We start from the raw sequence: 22,589 nt of genomic DNA on the forward strand, positions 1-22,589 counted from the left end.
CATAGCTACCAGAACTTGGAGGCAACCAAAATGTCCTTCAGTAGGTGTGTGGGTAAACTGTTGTATATCCAGACAATGGAATATTATTCAGTGCTAAGAAGAAAGGAGCTACCAAGCTATGAAAAGACATGGAGGACTTAAATGCTTACCACTAGAGAAAAAAGCCAATTTGAAAAGACTACATACTGTAAGATTCCAACTATATGACATTCTGGAAAAGGTAAACCATCGCAGTCAAGACAGTGTGGTTGCCATGGGTTGGGGGGAGGAAGTGATGAATAAGCAGAGCATAGAGGATTTTTAGGGCAGTGAAACTATTCTGTACGTTACGATGGTAGATATATGTAATTATACATTTGTCAAAACTCATAGGATGTACAACACCGAAATTGAATCCTAAAGTAAACTGTGTACTTTGGGTAATAATGAAACCATCAATTCACCAATGTAACAGATACACCACTCTGGTGTAGAATGTTGATAGCAGGGGAGGTTGCACATGTGTGAGAGTGGGAATTATGTGTGAACTCTACTTTCTGCTCAATTTTGCTGTGAACCTAAAACTACTCTTTTTTTTTTTTCTGGCTGCATTGGGTCTTTGTTGCTGCATGCAGCCTTTCTCTAGTTGTGGCAAGTGGGGGCTACTCTTTGTTGTAGTGCGCAGGTTTCTCATTATGGTGGCTTCTCTTCTTGCGGAGCACGGGCTCTAGGCGTGTGGGCTTCAGTAGTTGCAGCACACAGGCTCAGCAGCTGCAGCACGTGGGCCCTAGAGCGTGTAAGCTTCGGTAGTTGTGGTGCGCAGGCTCAGTAGTTGTGGCTCGTGGGCTCTAGAGTTCAGGCTCAGTAGTTGTGGCGCACGGGCTTAGTTGCTCCGTGGCATGTGGGATCTTCCCAGACCAGGGATTGAACCCGTGTCCCCTGCATTGGCAGGCAGATTCTTAACCACTGTACCACCAGGGAAGTCCCCTAAAAATCCTCTTAAAAAATAAAGTTTGTTAATTAAGAAAAAAGTAAACAGTAGCCATCAGAAAATAAATAATGAACATTAAAAAAATCACTTACTACTGTTTCCTTAGCAGGAGGAGGCTTGATCTGTTGACTGGGAATCAGAACAAATGTCAAAGTACCATGCATATCAGACTGTAACAGAAAAAGTACATTATTTTAAAAAGCTGTATTTATGAAAATCATTCCACGATCTTATGATCAATAGTCCCTAAACTGGACTATTCTGGAACTCCAAGGAGACTTAAAAAAAAAATTGGAAAAGATGAATCCCATTTTATCAGGAAGCACAAATTATGCCTTTCGTGGACTCCATTATAGAGCTACCCAGCAATATGACATTCTGCAATTTTGGTCCTCTCGTCCACTGGGAAAAGCCACTTAGCCCATAAGTCTAGGGTTTTTATCTTCCATTAAGTTTAAGTTTGGAAGATTCCACAGTGAAGGACTGGAAGACACTGCAGCACTTCAGGGTCATCTACTCTGACATACATCAATTTTAATACAGTAGAATTTGAAATAGTAATTTTACTAGGATTAGAAAAGCGATGCAAGTACACAAATATTCTTACTTCCCAGATGCTTTGTCTCTGTCATTCATTCTATTTTATAACTGTATAGAGTCTTACTGCTAGGTTCTCTATTATCTTCAAGCACAGTCGGCCCTCCGTATTCATGGGTTCCATATCTGTGAATTCAACCAACCGCGGATGGAAATAAATTCCAGAAAGTTCCAAAATGCAAAACTTGATTTTGCCAGCTGCAAACAGCTATTTACTCAGCATTTACATTGTATTAGGTATTATAAATAATCTAGAGATTATTTAAAGTATACTGGAGGATGTACGTAGCTTATATGCAAAAACTATGCCATTTTATGTAAGGGACTTGAGCATCCATGGATTTTGGTATCCATGGGGGCCCTGGAACCAATCCCCCATGGATACCAAGGGACAACTGTACACCACTGCCCACCTTGCTCAGCTACCTCCAGCATAGACAGTAATCACACTTATGGTCCTGAGATAGCAGGGAGAAGTACTCAATCTAGAGACAGCAGCCAGTAAAACAAGGGCTAAGAACAATGACCACTGGCACTTTGTGCTATCAAAGCAATGAATGGGACTGGGTGACAATAAGGATGTGAGGATGTTTTCTAGATTCTTCAGTAGACGTCAGCAGATAGGAGAGATTCTAATGTAACAACTGATATTAAGTAAGAATATAAATCTGATTGATGGGTATATATGAAGTGATCATAAATCACCCTCAAAAGTTGGCTCTAAATGGCCTCCTGATTATACCACCACTGTCTAACAGAACTTCCTATGATGACGGAATTCTGATCAGTGGACTGGAATTGCAGAATGCCATATTCCTATATCTACACCTTCATATGATAGCCATTAGTAACATACGCTTCTTGAGCATCTGAAATGCAGCTAGTAAGAATGAGGAACTGAATTTTAAATGTTCCTTAGATAGAAATAACTAGCACATGTAGCTAATGGTTATTATATTCAACAATGTAGATCTATACCACTGCTATTATCTAATATTGCTAAGGAAACAACAATCAATTAGGTAGTAAATTAGGTAATAAAAATTAGGTAGTAAATTAGGTAATAAAAAACCAAAATGAGGGCTTCCCTGGTGGCGCAGTGGTTGGGAGTCTGCCTGCCGATGCAGGGGACACAGCTTCGTGCCCCGGTCTGGGAAGATCCCACATGCCGCGGAGCGGCTGGGCCCGTGAGCCATGGCCTCTGAGCCTGCGCGTCCGGAGCCAGTGCTCCACAACAGGGGAGGCCACAACAGTGAGAGGACGGCGTACCGCAAAAAGAAAAAAAAAAAGAACATAAAAATCATGAGGGTGTGAACTTTGTTTTGTTACTGTTTCCCTAGCAGCTAGCACACAGTAGGCATTTAATACATGTATTTTTGAATGAGTTATTATTAGTGATTTCAGAGGCGAACAAAATATACCTGGTAGTAATAAAGAAAAAAAAAATCAGCAGCACCTCCACCCCCACAAGAATAAAATTCTACTAATAAATATTGTGGAAACAATTATACCATGGGAAAATTATGCTAGAAATTGTATAGAGATCTTAACAGTTATTTTTAAAATGCTTTTTAAATATTTTATTCTGAAGTCCAATAACAAAGGAGGCTTTTGAGAGTCTATCAATTATTCTTCTACACGGGGCAACTTACCAACAAGTCAAAAACCTCATTGACATCTTTCCCCCGAATTTCAATGCCATTGATTTCCAGAACTTCATCCCCTTCATGTAACAGACCACTTTTTTCTGCAGCACCTCCTTTTACTATCCGACTAATGATGACAGAATCCATTTCATTACGAACTGTAGCACCCTTAAAAAAATTCAATAGCCAATATTTAAATAAAAATGCAATTTTTTGGTTCAACATGTCCTCATTTTTTAATTTTTATTTTTGTATTCAACAATTCTAGCCTTCAGTTATCTTGAGAAAAAATGTATTTACACAGCTAGAATAATCATGGCAATTAGGTTTGAAAGCTGATCACTTCCCCCACATTTTGTGCTTCAGAAGCATTCCATTCGTTAAAATTCTAAAATCAGACTTTTGAAGCATACAACAGCATAAAAATGCACTTGCTCAAGAACAATGTGAAAGCCTATAATCAAATTTGTTCTCTATATGCTGGGTGCTATTCAAATGGTTATACTATATTTAGGTATAATTAGTGAACATGACTTGTAACTAAAAGTCTTTTTAAATTCAAAATATCATTAAGAGATGAATACTAATCTGGTTAATTATCAAAATGTTAAATATGATAGCTGCATCCAATTCACATTAAAATGTATTAAACATTAATATTTATTACACAAATTGGAAGTACAACTGCAATATATAAACTCAAAAACTGGAAATATGAAATACAGAATAAAGCTTGAAAGTAGATAGTTTGTAACACTTTTCTCCTGAACTTTTATTTTAAAATTTTGTCATGACATTCCCAATTTCTTTCTTTCTGGTGGGGAAAACCTAGTTACATAAAATGCCCTTTAATAAAAGTCCCTATTTCATATACCACACTGTGCAAGACAATTTGAGAACTTAGGATTCAAAAATATTTCTCTGAAAATAAAGAAAATTAAGTCAATGATAGCAGACTAACAGAAAAATGTTCTACATATAAAAACTACAAAATATTAACATTAAACAATGCATACTTCTAAGTATATGTGAAGTAATGTAAGTAATTACATTGAATGAAAAGATCAGACTTTCCACTGTTTTTTTAAAAAGCTGGCAGACTAATGAAGCAGATTACTTGTCCCTTCTTTGTTCAACGATTACTTCACAAGCTATTATTTTCATCAAATTATGGGTGAGAAAAGATGAACAAATTATTTCTCAGATGAATAAGGAGTATGAGGAAGAACATAAAAGAATTCCAAAAAGTTAGCCTCCAAAGAGAAAAACTACCAGAAATGTAAAGGGTCTTCAACTATCTGCCATACAGAAGACCCCTGTGTAGAAAGGATCTTATATCAGAGATGTGGGACACTTACCAATGGAATATCTCGAGCCTTTTCTATACGAACTATTTTTACAGTTTCTCCTCCATATTGGCCAATGCTTTCATAAACTCTCTCATCTGTGATGGGCTCTAGCTGCATTTCCTGCTCAGCAACCTTATCATGGGCCAGTAAAAGTGCCTGTTTCAAAGAAACCCATAGCATTTAAAGTAACAGCATGATTTATTTCTGTAGAGAGATTTTAACCTAATCATGTACATAGTATCCTGATCATTAAACCTTTAAAAGAAGTGCTGTAATTAATTATGCATTCAGATCTCTTTCCAAACTTTCCAACTGAAGTACAGATGCAACCCTGTAACTTTTATAGCTAATAATAACTGAAGATTTGTTAGGTATAATAGGGAATACTCTGGGATGAGTTATCAAAGTCTAAAATGCTTATTAAACTTCATAAAAAACAAAATTACCTCAAGGGTCCAACATCACAGATAATTAAAATGTATGGAAAAATATGACCAAAAAAGGGAGGAATTTGTAAAGAATAAGAAGTTGTTTCAAAAATAATGTGGTTAACTTTAAGTACAAAAATATATAATCCAACAATAATTATTCTGCAGTGGAAGTTGTAAGCAATCAAAACAGGCTACGTTAATATTTGAGGTCCCTTTTAGCCCAAGAGACTCTGATTCAAAGTGATTTTGGATGCTGGAAAAACCACACATGTGATGCTCTCTCCATTTTCTACCTGAATATGTGGAGCATTCAGCAAAGCAGTTAATTCTTGTCCTTCCTTCTGGTGGATTGGCTTCAAAACACTTTGTACCTAAGAAACAAAGAATATTCTTCCTAGGTTATAAAAACTATCACTAGCATTTATAAAGATTTTTTTTTTAAAAGGTACGATTTAAAATTGTAAAAACTGGAAAACGGGTTCAAGATGGTGGAGTAGAAGGATGTGTGCTCGCTCCCTCTTCCGAGAGCACCAGAATCACAGCTAACTGCTGAACGATCATTGACAGGAAGACACTGGAACTCACCAAAAAAGATACACCACATCCAAAGACAAAGGAGAAGCCACAATGAGACAGCAGGAGGGGCCCAATCACAATAAAATCAAATCCCATAACTGCTGGGTGGGTGACTCACAAACTGGAGAACACTTATACCACACAACTCCACCCACGAGAGTAAAGGTTCTGAGCCCCACGTCAGGCTTCCCAACCTTGGGGTACAGCAAAGGGAGGAGGAATTCCTAGAGAATCAAACTTTGAAGGCTAGCAGGATTTGATTGCAGGACTTCCACAGGACTAGGGGTAACAGACACTCTACTCTTGGAGGGCACACACGAAGTAGTGTGCCCATTGGGACCCAGGGGAAGGAGCAGTGACACCATAAGAGACTGAACCAGACCTACCTGCTAGTGTTGGAGGGTCTCCTGCAGAAGCAGGGGGTGGCTGTGGCTCACTGTGAGGACAAGGACACTGGCAGCAGAAGGTCTGGGAAGTACTCCCTGGCGTGAGCCCTCCCAGAGTCTGCCATTAGCCACACCAAAGAGCCAGGTAGGCTCCAGTGTTGGGTTGCCTCAGGCCAAACAACCAACAGGGAGGGAACCCAGCCTCACCCATCAGCAGACAAGCAGATTAAAATTTTACTGAGCTCTGCACACCAGAGCAACACCCAGCTCTACCCACCACTAGTCCCTCCCATCAGAAAACTTGCACAAGCCTCTTAGACAGCCTCATCCAGCAGAGGGCAGACAGCAGAAGCAAGAAGAACTACAATCCTGCAGCCTGTGGAACAAAAACCACATTCACGGAAAGACAAGATGAAAAAGGCAGAGAGCTATGTACCAGATGAAGCAACAAGAGAAAACCGCAGAAAAACAACTAAATGAAGTGAAGATAGGTAAACTTCTGGAAAAAGAATTCAGAATAATGACAGTGAATATGATCCAGGACCTCAGAAAAAGAATGGAGGCAAAGATTGAGAAGATGCAAGAAATGTTTAACAAAGACCTAGAAGAATTAAAGAACAAACAAACAGAGATGAACAACACAATAAGTGAAATGAAAAATAAGCTAGAAGGAATCAATAGCAGAATAATGGAGGCAGAAAAACGGACAAATGACGTGGAAGACAGAATGGTGGAATTCGTTGCCACAGAACAGAAAAAAGACTGAAAAGAAATGAAGACAGCCTAAGAGACCTCTGGGACAACATTAAACACACCAACATTCGCATTATAGGGGTCCCAGAAGGAGAAGAGAGAGAGAAAGGACCCGAAAAAATATTGGAAGAGATTATAGTCGAAAACTTCCCTAACATGGGAAAAGAAATAGCCACTCTCCGGAAGCGTAGAGAGTCCCAAGCAGGATAAACCCAAGGAGAAACATGCCGAGACACATTGTAATCAAATTGACAAAAATTGAAGACCAAGAAAAATTATTGAAAGCAGCAAGGGAAAAACGACAAGTAACATACAATGGAACTCCCATAAGGTTAACAGCTGATTTCTCAGCAGAAACTCTATAAGCCAGAACAGAGTGGGATGATATATTTAAAGTGATGAAAGGGAAGAACCTACAACGAAGATTACTATACCCAGCAAGGATCTCATTCAGATTCAACGGAGAAATCAAAAGCTTTACAGACAAGCAAAAGCTAAGAGAATTCAGCACCACCAAACCAGCTCTACAACAAATGCTAAAGGAACTTCTCTAAGCAGGAAACACAAGAGAAGAAAAGGACCTACAGAAACAAACCCATATCAATTAAGAAAATGGTAACAGGAACATACATATTCATAATTACCTTAAACGTGAACAGATTAAATGCTCCAACCAAAAGACACAGGCTCGCTGAATGGATACAAAAACAAGACCCATCTATATGCTGTCTACAAGAGACCCACTTCAGACCTAGGGACACATACGGACTGAAAGTGAGGGGATGGAAAAAGATATTCCATGCAAATGGAAATCAAAAGAAAGCTGGAGTAGCAATACTCATATCAGATAAAATAGACTTTAAAATAAAGAATGTTACAAGAGACAAGGAAGCACACTACATAATGATCAATGGATCAATCCAAGAAGATATAACAATTATAAATATATATGCACCCAACATAGGGGCACATCAATACATAAGGCAACTGCTGACAGCTATAAAAGAGGAAATCGACAATAACACAATAATAGTGGGGAACGTTAACACCTCACTTACACCAATGGATAGATCATCCAAATAGAAAATTAATAAGGAAACACAAGCTTTAAATGACACAACAGACCAGACAGATTTAACTGACATTTGTAGGACATTCCATCCAAAAACAGCAGATTACACTTTCTTCTCAAGTGCACACAGAACATTCTCCAGGATAGATAACATCTTGGGTCACAAATCAAGCCTCAGTAAATTTAAGAAAACTGAAATCATATCAAGCATCTTTTCTGACCACAATGCTATGAGATTACAAATCAATTACAGGGAAAAAAAAACACAAAAAAAACACAAACACATGGAGGCTAAACAATACGTTAGTAAATAACCAAGAGATCACTGAAGAAATCAAAGAGGAAATCAAAAATACCTAGAGACAAATGACAAAGAAAACATGATGATCCAAAAGCTATGGGATGCAGCAAAAGCAGTTCTAAGAGGGAAGTTTATAGCAATACAATCCCACCTCAAGAAGAAGAAAAATCTCAAATAAACAATCTAACCTTACACCTACAGGAACTAGAGAAAGAAGAACAAACAAAACCCAAAGTTAGTAGAAGGAAAGAAGTCATAAAGATCAGAGCAGAAGTAAATGAAATAGAAACAAAGAAAACAATAGCAAAGAACAATAAAACTAAAAGCTGGTTCTCTGAGAAGATAAACAAAATTGATAAACCATTAGCCAGACTCATCAAGAAAAAGAGGGAGAGGACTCAAATCAATAAAATTAGAAATGAAAAAGGAGAAGTTACAACAGACACCGCAGAAATACAAAACATCATGAGAGACTACTACAAGTAACTCTATGCCAATAAAATGGACAACCTGGAAAAAATGGAAAAATTCTTAGAAAGGTATAAGCTTCCAAGATTGAACCAGGAAGTAATAGAAAATATGAACAGACCAATCACAAGTAATGAAATTGAAACTGTGATTACAAATCTTCCAACAAACCAAGGTCCAGGACCAGATGGCTTCGCAGGTGAATTCTATCAAACATTTAGAGAAGAGCTAACACCCATCCTTCTCAAACTCTTCAAAAAAATGCAGAGGAAGGAACATTTCCAAACTCATTCTATAAGGCCACCATCACCCTGATACCAAAACCAGACAAAGATACTACAAAAAAAGAAAATCACAAACCAATATCACTGATGAATACAGAAGGAAAAATCCTCAACAAAATACTAGCAAACAGAATCCAACAACACATTAAAAGGACCATACACCACAATCAAGTGGGATTTATCGCAGGGATGCAAGGATTCTTCAATATACGCAAATCAATCAATGTGATACACCATATTAACAAACTGAAGAAGAAAAACTATATGATCATCTCAATGGATGCAGAAAAAGCTTTTGACAAAATTCAACAACCATTTATGATACAAACTCTCCGGAAAGTGTCCATAGAGGGAACCTACCTCAACATAATAAAGGGCATATACAACAAACCCAGAGCAAACATCATTCTCAATGGTGAAAAACTGAAAGCATTTCCTCTAAGATCAGGAACAAGACAAGGATGTCCACTCTCGCCACTATTATTCAACATAGTTTTGGAAGTCCCAGCCATGGCAATCAGAGAAGAAAAAGAAATAAAAGGAATACAAATTGGAAAAGAAGAAGTAAAACTGTCACTGTTTGCAGATGACATGATACTATACATGGAGAATCCTAAAGATGCCTCCAGAAAACTTCTTGAGCTAATCAATGAATTTGGTAAAGTTGCAGGATACAAAATTAATGCACAGAAATCTCTTGCATTCCTATACACTAATGATGAAAACTCTGAAAGAGAAATTAAGGAAACACTCCCATTTACCACTGCAACAAAAAGAATACAATACCTAGGAATAAACCTACCTAGGGAGACAAAAGACCTGTATGCAGAAAACTGTAAGACACTGATGAAAGAAATTAAAGATGATACAAACAGATGGAGAGATATGCCATGTTCTTGGAAGAATCAATATTGTGAAAATGACTATACTACCCAAAGCAATCTATAGATTCAATGCAATCCCTATCAAATTACCAATGGCATTTTTTACAGAACTAGAACCAAAAATCCTAAAATTTGTATGGATACACAAAAGACCCCGAATAGCCAAAGCTGTTTGAGGGAAAAAAACGGAGCTGGAGGAATCAGACTCCCTGACCTCAGACTATACTACAAAGCTACAGTAATCAAGACAATATGGTACTGGCACAAAAACAGCAATACAGATCAATGGAACAGGATAGGAAGCCCAGAGATAAGCTCACACACCTATGGCCAACTAATCTATGACAAAGGAGGCAAGGATATACAGTGGAGAAAAGACAGTCTCTTCAATAAGTAGTGCTGGGAAAACTGGACAGCTACATATAAAATAATGAAATTAGAACGCTCTCTAACACCATATACAAAAATAAAGTCAAAATGGATTAGAAATGTTAATGTAAGACTGGACCCTGTAAAAACTCTTAGAGGAAAACAAAGGAAGAACACTCTTTGACATAAATCACAGCAAGATCTTTTTTGACCCACCTCCTAGAGTAATGGAAATAAAAACAAAAATAAACAAATGGGACCTAATGAAACTTAAAAGCTTTTACACAGCAAAGGAAACTATAAACAAGACGAAAAGACAACCCTCAGAATGGGAGAAAATATTTGCAAACCAATCAACAGACAAAGGATTAATCTCCAAAATATATAAACAGCTCATGCAGCTTGATATTAAAAAATCAAACAACCCAATCCAAAAATGGGCAGAAGACCTAAATAGACATTTCTCCAAAGAAGACATACAGATGGCCAAGAAGCACATGAAAAGCTGCTCAACATCACTAATTATTAGAGAAATGCAAATCAAAACTACAATGAGGTATCACCTCACACCAGTTAGAATGGGCATCATCAGAAAATCTACAAACAACAAATGCTGGAGAGGGTGTGGAGAAAAGGGAACCCTCCTGCACTGTTGGTGGGAATGTAAATTGATGTAGCCACTATGGAGAACAGTATGGAGGTTCCTTAAAAACCTAAAAATAGAACTACCATATGACCCAGCAATCCCACTACTGGACATATACCCTGAGAAAACCATAATTCAAAAAGACACATGCACCCCAATGTTCAATGCAGCAGTATTTACAATAGCCAGGTCATGGAAGCAACATAAATGCCCATCGACAGACGAATGGATAAAGAAGATGTGGTACATATACAGAATGGAATATTACTCAGCCATAAAAAGGAACAGAATTTGGTCATTTTTAGAGACACGGATGGATCTACAGACTGTCATACAGAGTGAAATAAATCAGAAAGAGAAAAACAAATATCGTATATTAACGCATATATATGGAACCTAGAAAAATGGTACGGATGAACTGGTTTGCAGGGCAGAAATTGAGACACAGATGTAGAGGACAAACATATGGACACCAAGGGGGGAAAGTGGTGGTGGGGTGTGTGTGTGATGAATTGGGAGATTGGGATTGACATATATACGCTAATATGTATAAAATGGATAGCTAATAAGAACCTGCTGCTTAAAAAAATAAATAAAATAAAAATTCAAAAAAAAATTGTAAAAACTACTTGTAAGAAAGAAAAGCACTAAAGAGAATTATAACTTAAAAAAGTATTTTTTTCTCACAGAGTTTTCAATCTTGTTACCTGATTGACAATAGCATTTTTATTTATGCCTATGAATGAGGTATTTCCTTCTTGAAAATTTCTGCAAACATACTATGTAAAAGAGACTAATAATGATTATATAAGGGAAGAACTGTTCTAACAGTTATGTTGCTATTTTATAGTGTTTTAATCATATGTTTATGTAACTACATTTTAAATCAGAGATGACATTTTAAAGAGTTACAGACTAACATATGAATTTATATTGGAGTAATGAAACAACCACCATACTACAGTGAATCACATTAAAAAATTTACCCAAGTCAAGCAATTCTTGCACTCCTAGGATAAACTCCACTTGATTATGAAGAATTTTTTTTAGTCTTTGTTTCCTCACCTGTAGATTGGCGCCTACAATGTAAGGTTCTTAAAAGATTGAGATAATCCACATAAACTGCTTAGCACACTACCTAGCACATAGTAAATTATTACCTTAATATATTTCTAGATGTGAGTTACTCACATTTTAAGATTTCTATATTAATGTTCATAAACTGGATTAGAGACTTGGTGAGCATAGTCGTATACACTGGTTACAGAACTACTGTTTTTAGTATCTATACTATTCTAGCACAATGAGCTGGGAAATAGTCAACATTTATACATGAAAACAGTTTATTTAACGTAAGACTCATATGTTCCTTAATGTTTTTATAGAGCTTGTAAAATTATCTGGGCCTGGTAGTTTATTTTAGGGGTGGATTTCCAACTTTCAATTTTATCTATAGTTACTACTTTTTTTGGTTACCTTTTCTTAAGTCACTTTCGGCAATTTACATTTTCTTACAAAAGCCACCCACCTGACAGCACTTTCACATTTAGTGACATAAAGTTGCAATTATAATTTTTTACTCTCCTGTGTTTGCATCTATGCTTCTTTTTTCTTTCCTAATGTTATTAGTATTTTTTCTTCCTCTAACTGGTCAAAGGTTTCTCTATTTTCTTGTACTTGTCAAAAAACCAGCTTTTGATGTTAAATCTATTGTTCTTTCCATTTAAATAATTTAATTCCTTTTTTCTGCTTTAGTTTATTTCCCTTTTCAATTTCTAATCACTTGAGCTGTATGTTCAGTCGAATTATTTTCCATCTTTTTTTCTACCATAAATATTTAAAGGTAAAAATTTGCTCTGTGGACTAGTTTTCCTCAAAGATTATACTATATATGTTTTCACTATTAATACCTCTGATTTTCTTCCTTTCTGTGCTTCGTAACTCAAGTACCAAAAAGAGCACTTTGCAGCAATGCAGATTAACAAAGCCAAAATTATCATCATCAATGAAAACATATAGAAGTAAATTAATATATAGTATAATTTTTTAATAAAACTAACTCATGATTGGGACTTCCCTGGTGGCGTACTGGTTAAGAATCTGCCTGCCGGTGTGGGGGACACAGGTTCAATCCCTGGTCTAGGAAGATCCCACATGCCGCGAAGCAACTAAGCCTGTGCACCACAACAACTGAGCCTGTACTCTAGAGTCCACGGAGCCACAACTGCTGAGCCCGGTGCTAAAACTACTGAAACTCACGCGCCTAAAGCCCGTGCTCCACAACAAGAGAAGCCACCTCAGTGAGAAGCCCATGCACCGCAACAAAGAGTAGCCCCCTCTTGCCGCATCTAGAGAAAGCCTGTGCACAGCAGCAAAGAGCCAACGCAGCCAAAATTAAATTAATTAATTTTAAAAAAAGTAACTCATGATTAGAACAGGAATCTAGTAATTCTCTAATACCTCTTATGGTTATTTTAAATAATTTTTAAAGTAATTCCCCTATCAAACCTAAGAGATGATAATTTTGGGATTAACTAATTTGACCACAAGTAGATCATAGCAATGACAGCATCAAAATTAGCCTGTCCTCTGGTTTTGGTACCTAGAAAAACATGTTTCTAAATGTAAAGTTCTATATGTATAAACAGGGGGGCATAGCAATTATTATGTTTTGCAAGAATTCGATTAAAGTCTTACTAATGGTCGAGTGCAGTAATCCAAAACTGTGAATAATTAAATGCTGATTTTTAAAATAGGGTACTTTTCTTTTTTAAATATATCATATCCCAGTTAATTTAAAATGAAATTTATAGTCCCTAAGAAAGTAATCCTGAGAGAGAAAGAAGATTTTGGATTAGAAATGCACTTTGAACAAAATGTACAAAGTCAACTCAATAATTTTGTGTATAGACACTTTTTTCCTATCTTTACCTTTTTATTTATTTATTTATTTTGGCTGCACTGCACGGCTTGCAGGATCTTAGTTCCCCGACCAGGGATGGAACTTGGGGCCATGGCAGTGAAAGTGCCAAGTCCTAACCACTGGACTGCAGGGGAATTCCCTCCTATTTTTACTTTTAAATCAGTTCCTAGCACCTCTCAGATAGCCCCTTCTAAAGAAATTTCAACTCCTGTTAAGTGTTTATTTCCTTCCCCTATTAATCCAGTTGCTGCCTATTTTAGTGTCAACATACAACATGAGCTACTTCTACAAAGGCCTAAGGAATTAAAAGGCTATTCTTACATCATACTGGCTCCTTTCCATTAGGCTATAAAAATGCTCTAATCTCTTATCTTTAAAAAAAAAGTTCTCTCTTGATCTTGTACTCTTCTCTAGCTAAAATACCTTCTCTATTTTCCTTCAGAGCATTTTAAACTAATTTTTTTAAATTACAGAAATGGTATATGTTAAATGTGAAAAATCAGAAAATAGATAATCCAAAAGAAGGAAATAAAACTCACCATAATCCCCAAACCTAGGGAGAATCATTTGGTATATATCCTCCTATATTCTTATACTTGTTTTTACCAAAATATTCACCAAGAGATACACATCTGACAGGAGGACTTGTAACTAGAGTACATTAAGAACTCTTACAACTCAATAAAATTTACAATATGATTTTTAAAATGGGAAAAAGATCAAAATATTTTCCAAAAGAAGATAGGGAAACAGCTTATGAAAAAATGCTCAACATATGGAAATGCAAACTAAAACAAGATACTGTTACACATCTGCTAGAATAATAAAATGGAAATAACCTAAATATCCACCAATAGGAAAGTGGTTAAACAAACTGTAGGATATGCATACGATGGAATACTACTCAACAAGAAGTTCAAACTACTAAATACATGCAACACACTGATGAATCTGAAAAACATTATACTAAACAAAACAAGTCAGATATAAAAGACTACATATTATTTTATTCCATTTATATGAAATTTCCAGAAAAGGCAAATCTGTAAAAACAGAAAACAGATCACTGGCTGCCCAGGGTCTGGGGAGTGGGAAGTGGTTACTGTCTACAAAAGAAATTAAGGGAGCTTTATGCATTCACGGATGTTTCTATAACTTGATTGTGGTGGTAGATTACACAGGTGTATACATGTGCCAAAAATATTGAACTATATAATGAAGCATACCAATTTTAAGTGTATGTAAATTATATCTCAATAAAGTTGGTTATCAAAAACAATACACCCATAACCTCATAACCATGAGAAAATCTTTGTGTATATCCTTTACTTCTTACTTTTACCAGAATGAGATCATGCTAGTCATACTGTTTTATAACAATATAACTATTTCAATTTGATACTAATTATTTTTTTAATTAATTAATTTGTTTATTTTTTACTGCGTTGGGTCTTCATTGCTGCACGCGGGTTTTCTCTAGTTGCAGTGAGCGGGGGCTACTCTTCGTTGCAGTGAGCAGGCTTCTCATTGCGGTGGCCTCTCTTGTTGCAGAGCACAGGCTCCAGGTGCGTGGGCTCCAGCAGTTGTGGCACACAGGCTCCAGAGCGCAGTCTCCGTAGTTGTGGCGCATGGGCTTAGCTGCTCCGTGGCATGTGCGATCTTCCCAGACCAGGGCTCAAACCCGTGTCTCCTGCATTGGCAGGCGGATTCTTAACCACCGCACCACAGGGAAGCCCTAATTTCCTACTGAAATATTTCTTCACTTCATGTTCAATGGCTGTTCAAAATCTTACATCTGGACAATTACACTAGCCTCCATACTCTACGCCGGACTCCATTCTTGATCTCACACATCTCCCACAATGTTATCAGAATAATACTTTAAACTGGAAGCCTGTTTATATCAAACTCTTGTTTAAAATCCTTCGGTAGCTCTGCAATCACTTATAAATTTCTTGCTTTGAACTCTCCTTTAGTGGCTTTTGTGTATTAAATTTGAGAAACACATCAACATCTAAACAAGAAAATTACCTATATATCCACCACCCAGAGATAGCCTTGTTAATAATTTATTATTTCTCTCAATATCTCTTTACCTGCATTTTCAAATAGGATATCTGTGTGTATACACATTTTATCTATGCTTTAATAGGCCTCATGTTGACTACCAAATGAATCAAGGTTTTAGTTTTTCAAAGTAACTAATTAAACTTATTCACATTTTCCCTGTTCCCCTACAACATTATATTTCATGACTTTTTGTTGTTTTACTGCACTAGCTAGTACCTCCAGAAAAATGTTGAATACTAGTGGTGAGAGTCTGTAGATTCCTTTTATTATTCCAGGCTTAAAAAGCAACATGCTGGGGACTTCCCTGGTGGCACAGTGGTTAAAAATCTGCCTGCCAATGCAGGGAACACGTGTTCGAGCCCTGGTCTGGGAAGATCCCACATGCCATGGAGCAACTAAGCCCGTGCACCACAACTACTGAGCCTGCGCTCTAGAGCCTGAGGCCACAACTACTTAGCCTGTGTGCCACAACTACTGAAGCCCACGCGCCTAGAGCCTGTGCTCCACAACAAGAGAAGCCACCGCAATGAGAAGCCCGTGCACCGCAATGAAGAGCAGCCCCTGCTCACTGCCACTAGAGAAAGCCCACGCGCAGCAACAAAGATCCAATGCAGACAAAAATTTAAAAAAAAAAAAAAAAAAGCAACATGTTGGGTGTTTCATCATTAGGTAAGATGCTCCCTATTAGTTTCTGATATTGTTCTTTATCAAGTTAACAAAATGTACCTGGTTTTCTAAGAATTCTCATTATCAAGGAAAAGGTATTAATTTTTTTTCAGATGTCTTTTCTGCATCAAGTTGATCATATGGTTTTCTCCTTTCATCTATTCATGTAATTTAATTATTTTAAAATGTTTACCAATGTGGATCCATCGTAAGAAAATTTAAACTTATTAATATGGCTTATCTGGCCTTCAGGATCTGGACTCTATCTTGAAAATCATATCCTACTCCTTACTCATTGTGCAATAAATATGCCATGCTCTCTCAGTCACTACTATCTTTGAACCTTTGCCAGTGGAAAGGCTTTTCTTCTTTCTTGGGCTTTCAGGTAAATTCCCAACTGTCCTTCAAGACTTAGCATATTAAATTTTCTGTTTCTTCCTTCCTCCCAAATCTCCTCCTCTGCCATGTCTGCCTCTCCCCAACCCCTACTGAAGTAGGCACATCTCATTATGCTCTTGGTACCTTTTTCATACTGCCACCATAGTACTTCTCATTAGATTGTGATTGTTAACTCATTTTTCTTCCACAGTGAGAGTCTAACTCAATTTTCACTGGTTGATGTGCATCTGGGCTCCTTCCAGCTTCTAATGATTATCTGGCTGCTATGAACGTTTATGCTTAAGCCTTTGTGTGGATATGTTTTCATCTCTCTCAGGTACATACCCAGACATAAAAATGTTGGGTCACAGATGTAGGTACTTCAGCTTTAGCAGACATTTCCAAACATTTTCCAAAGTGGCAGTACCAATTTATACTCCACCAGTAACATTATCAGAGTTTCAGTTCCTCCGTAAGTTCATTAAGATTTAACATTGCCAATCTTTCAAAAATTTTTTTAGTCATTTTGGTGTCTATGCGGTAGTCTCTCATTTTGTTTTAATTCGCATTTCTCTATTAGCTAACGATGCTGGACTTTTCATACTTACTGGCTGTTGGGGTTTCCTCTTTTTGTGAAGCGTCTGTTCAAGTCCTTTGCCCATTAAAAAAAAACTAAGTAGTCTCTTTCTTGTTAATTCGCGACAGTTCTTTTGGATGCAAGTTTTTGTTATATATATACTTATACACGTATATACCTCAATATCTCAAAATCAAATAATCAAATACCATTTTGTAGTTTGTTGGCTTGCATTTTTACTGGATAAGCAAAAGTTCATTTAACGAAACCCAGGTTCTCAACCTTTTCTTGATAAAAGCACTTTAAAAATGATCAAAAAACTTGTTTTACATTTATTAATGAGTATCCTGGATTGTCAAAGATATAATCTGGATCTCAGTATCTGAAGTTTTCAGAAGCTGTATTATCTATTATATGATATTTAATGTTTAACTGATATTTTAAGCTATAAAAACAAAGAACACTTCCTAATGTGTTAAGACATTCTTTCATCAAATTCTTGAGTTTTTTTTACTTACTTGGATTAAATTTCCATTTAAAAATGATATACTAACTGAAACATGAAGTAATTTCTTCCTTTAAATACTGTATATGAAAAAAGCTGGAATGATGAATGCTAAAAAGCAAAAAATTAGGCAATGAGCATATGAATAGCCTAGTTAGTCTCATCCCAGTCACAAAACTTCACCTGGCCTCAAAATTCAGAAACATAAAACAGAAGGGTTGAATAAGGTGATTGTTAAGCTTTTCCAGCTGTAAAATAAAAGCAATGAGTCCATTTAACCTTCAGAATTTTGTTATCAGATTTAACACTCTTCTTTGATGAGTTCCAAGTACATCCTTTTCTCACATGTTATGCACTGTCAAGTCAGGGCTGCCACACAGTTGTGCATGCACAACTCCAGGGGAAGTCATTCACTTTGTAGCACAACCGTATGTTGTTGCCCCAACTAGGTTAGTCATTTTGCACTCATTTTAAGACCAGTCTCTGCCCAATGTCACTAATCACCTACTATCCCACCACCACCAAAGCAATACAATTCTCAAGTATTACTGAAGGCTGTGAAAGCAAACTTTGAGAAAATCTCCTTGATATAGAATCAATACTTTTACAATTGTGAACCATGTACATGTTAACTGTGCTAAATCTAATATTGAAAATTGAGTTTTTAAAGTCCTTTTTAACCATTTCTTTCTCTCTCAAAGCATTACTCTTTAAGCCACTTCTAGTTCTTTGCCTCTGAACTCCTAAAACCCTTTAAAGCTACGTTGCCTCCTTTTTTTTTCCTTTCCTTCCAGCCTTTATGTTGTGTCACTTTCTTCCAATGGAGCAATTTAAATCTCTCTTGCTTATATCATTCTCTTTTCTACCTACTGTTCTTAGCAAAACAAAGCCCCAATACCTAGCTGGACAAACCTTCCTCCTAAATGGGAAGAGAAGGATTACAATTATCTATTATGTATTCCTCCCAACCCTACACAATAAAAGTTATACTATATTTGTGAATAAATAAGATCAAAGTACTGTCAGCTATTTCAATCTCTATAAGGAATTTTCAGGAAACCCATTTAAACTATAAGTAAAACTACAGGGATAATTTATTAATGAAAAATTCTGCATATTTAATTTCAATAATAAAAAATGAGCACAAAGAATAGGTCTCAACTAGGTCTTTTAACTAGCAGATGGGAAATTTCCCCTCTAGAAACAGGTCCCTAGGTCACACTCCTATCCTGAGCAACATGAGACTTCTCTCTGCCACTCTTGCACATAGGACCTTCGCTCACTGTAAGCATCTAAATGAAGAAAATACATTCTGTGCTAATTCAAAAAGTGCCTCCTAACCTATTTTACGTGTCTGTAGCTCTGGAAGTCCTACCCTTCCCTCAGCCCATTTTCTGTTTTGTGTCTGGGTTCAGTGAAATAGATTTACCTGATGGGCTTCCAGAATTATTCATTTTAAAATAACTTAAAATCCTGTAATAATGACAGAGTGTCCACCCCCCAAAAATAGGAGATGGCTTACTTACATCCTTTTAAAACCTTCAATTTAAAATATGTTTGCAGAGGGACTTCCCTGGTGGTCCAGTGGTTAAGACTCTGTGCTCCCAATGCAGGGGGCCCAGGTTCGATCCCCAGTCAGGGAACTAGATCCTGCATGCCGCAACTAAAGATCCCACACACCACAACTAAAGATGCCACGTGCTGCAACTAAGACCCGGTGCAGCCAAACAAATACTTTTTAAAATAAATAAAATAAAATGTTTGCAAAACACATTGAACACTAAACATCAACAAGCAGCAGACACTAGAACTTAAATATCAGCATGTTAACATGAGATACTCTCACTGTACATTAAAATTTAATTATTTTGGACCTTCTATACAGTAACTATAGAGGAAAAACTTCAAAATACCTACAAGTAACAAATCTTAGAAGTTACATATTTATGATACCTGATTATCAAATATAATTTAATCTCATCAGTATTAATTTATCTCAGTTTATAATGTATAATGCTTAAAATAAAACTATACTACATTAAAATTTTTCCCCTTTAGTAATTTAGACAAATATTTCTCTTACTATGCAAATATGTAGTTGTATATACAAACCTAATGCTATTCTCTTCATGAAACAGAGCCCTGACTGTGAACTAAGCATATATTTTTTTCAGGATAAAATACACGTAAGCAAATTTTTCCTAACACAATAAATTATTAACATGTGATCAGCAGTAATTCTAACAAACCTTATATTCACACCAGTATTTTCCAAGAACGCTGCCTTACTATCACTATCAATTACTTTGTATATGTCAATGAGACGTTCAGAATACATACCTCTTGTGCAAGGTCTTGCGCATTGGAGATAAGAGGAAATGGAGGACTGGCCTTGTTCATGTGTACTGTGACAGCGTTGTATATCTTAAATGCATTCTGGAAATCTTTATTTTGTACAAGTTGTAAAAGCAGTGAAATATCCTCCTGGCTCTGAGAATCTACCAAAGTATGTTGGATATGTTTAAGTGAAGAAAACAGGTCTTCCACTTCTAGTAGGAGAAGGAAAAGGTATCCAAAAATTAATTTTCTGTCTTAATTCCACATGTATTTTAAGATAAAATTTCTTGAACCAATAACAAAGTTTTCAAGAAAAACAAAACTTGCAAATATTTTTGAGTGTCAAATCATTGTCATTTTACTGATTTTTAAGTAAGACTTTAAAAATTATACAACAGAATAACTTTTTTTCAAGAGTGTTTTAATTATGGAACTAATACATATCACTATAAAAATAAATGAAGGATAGAATACATAAATGAATAAAAAATTTAAAACCACCAATAGTCCCATCACTTAGAAACAACTTAAAAAAAAAATCGTACTGCATTTCCTTTTTTCATTTAACAGGGCATTTTCATTGTTTTCCCACATCACCAAACAGTCTTTAAAAAACTTATAATGGCTCCATGATGTTCTATTATATGTCTAAACTAAAACTTATAATAACCAATACACTAAGTTGAGCATTCAGGGTGCTTCCAATTTTTTGCTAGTATAAGTAATGAGCATTTCTGTACATAATGATCACTGCTATGTACAGTAAAAATGTCTGAGATTCTGGTGTTTCTTAAAATAATTCCAAGAAACAGAATTTTTAAATAAGATTCTGACATTTTAAAAGCCAAAGAGTTTTCTAGGGAGGTTTTACTAATTTATATCCCATTACCAATATTTTTACCAATATTCAAAATTACCATTTTTAAAAACCTTCCACTTCTTTAACAGGGAGGTTGAAGCTTACTCAGGCACTTCTTTTGTGGTTCATAGAACTCCTATGAACATGTGAGTCTCCTAAAATTTTACTGAAAATCTGGGGCATGTGTACATATGCACGTTCCCATTAGTGTGCACGTGCAGCACATACATTTTTCTGGAAGAGGGTTATCCCAAAATGGTTAAGAACTACAGTTTATCTCCTCTCTGACCCCCAAGAGGTAGATATGTGCACATGTATACACTTTGTCACATTTGCTCGAAATAGTTTTCTAATTTTTCCATCTGTCTGTTAATTGCATTTGTGGTACCTTTATTGTAGAAGTTTTCGGCTGTTATGTGTTGAGAATGGTCCACCTTTCCCTGTGTGATTTCTTTCACTGTCTAAGCTTATAAACTCCTTCCCCTAGGTCATTAAATGTTTACCTACATTTAAATTTTCTAATGGCTTCTATTTTGTAGTTAACTTCAATCTATCTGGAATTTTGTTATAGATTTGAGGGGAAATTTTAACTTCATTTCTTTTCTTCCAAATGGTTAACCAATTATTCTAACACCATTTATTGAATAATCCCTCCTTTTCCACTGATTTATGATACCACCAAATTCTTACATATATCAGGGTCTGTTTCTAGTCCACTGGTCTATCAGAACCACAATCTTCTTACAATAGTATTATAGTCTTTGCTCATATTGATATGACAAATACTTGCTCATTACTTTTTCAAAAATGTCTTGACTTCAAATGAGCTACAGAATCATTTTTAAGATACCTCCTCACTCTCTATTTCCTATTCATCCAGAAAGAAAAACCTATTGAGATGCTGACTAAAATTAAAACTGTAAATGATTCTGGGAAAAACTTTCAGTAGATAGTATCTGTGTATATCTGTGTCTTATACAGTCACATTAAAAAAAAAAAAAAGCAGAAAACCTCTTGGTTTAAGTCTTTCTGTTAGTTTTCTTCACACAGGACCTGTAGAAAAGTTACTCATTCTTATTTATCTTATATCCTACCAGTTAACAGTTGTTAAATGTTTTATAGGTTAGAATAGCTCTTCTGTTGATTCTGAAGTTCCCTATCTTTTCCCCCCCAAATCAAAACAGCTTTAGCTCTCCTTATAAAAATTATGTATGCTCTTTAGTAATTTAAAATGTACCAAAAAACTGGAAAAAAAATTGAAAGTCAAAACTGTCATTTGAATGACCTAAGAAGTTGTGATCCAGAACTAAATAAAACTTGAGAAATAGCCAGAATTTAACCATAAGTTAATGTTATCTACAAGAGTAGACAGAATATAGATAGGGGAAATTTAAAGATGTTGCTCAAACAGTACAAACTGTCAGTTTTAAGGTGAATAAGTTCTGAGGATCTAATGGACAGCAATGGTGACTAGAGTCAATAATACTGTATTGTATACCTGAAATTTGCTGAGAGTACATCTTAAGCGTTCTCACCACACAC

At 36.0% G+C, this 22,589-nt stretch overlaps 1 protein-coding gene across 5 annotated transcripts in view; it reads right to left on the bottom strand.

Moving 5' to 3' along the window:
* Nucleotides 1-22,589, bottom strand: part of PALS1 (protein associated with LIN7 1, MAGUK p55 family member) — a 104,754-nt gene that overhangs the window by 33,265 nt on the left and 48,900 nt on the right. For all 5 annotated transcript variants that reach the window (XM_079915066.1, XM_079915070.1, XM_079915068.1 and 2 more), the window contains 5 exons: nt 20,192-20,400; nt 5,287-5,364; nt 4,572-4,718; nt 3,220-3,381; nt 1,063-1,140 (listed from right to left, as the gene is read on the bottom strand). In XM_079915066.1, coding sequence (XP_079771192.1) covers nt 1,063-1,140; nt 3,220-3,381; nt 4,572-4,718; nt 5,287-5,364; nt 20,192-20,400 — 674 coding nt within the window. The remainder of the gene's footprint in view (nt 1-1,062; nt 1,141-3,219; nt 3,382-4,571; nt 4,719-5,286; nt 5,365-20,191; nt 20,401-22,589) is intronic.

Source organism: Stenella coeruleoalba, assembly GCF_951394435.1.
Source record: "Stenella coeruleoalba genome assembly, chromosome: 2".
Taxonomy (NCBI): domain Eukaryota; kingdom Metazoa; phylum Chordata; class Mammalia; order Artiodactyla; family Delphinidae; genus Stenella; species Stenella coeruleoalba.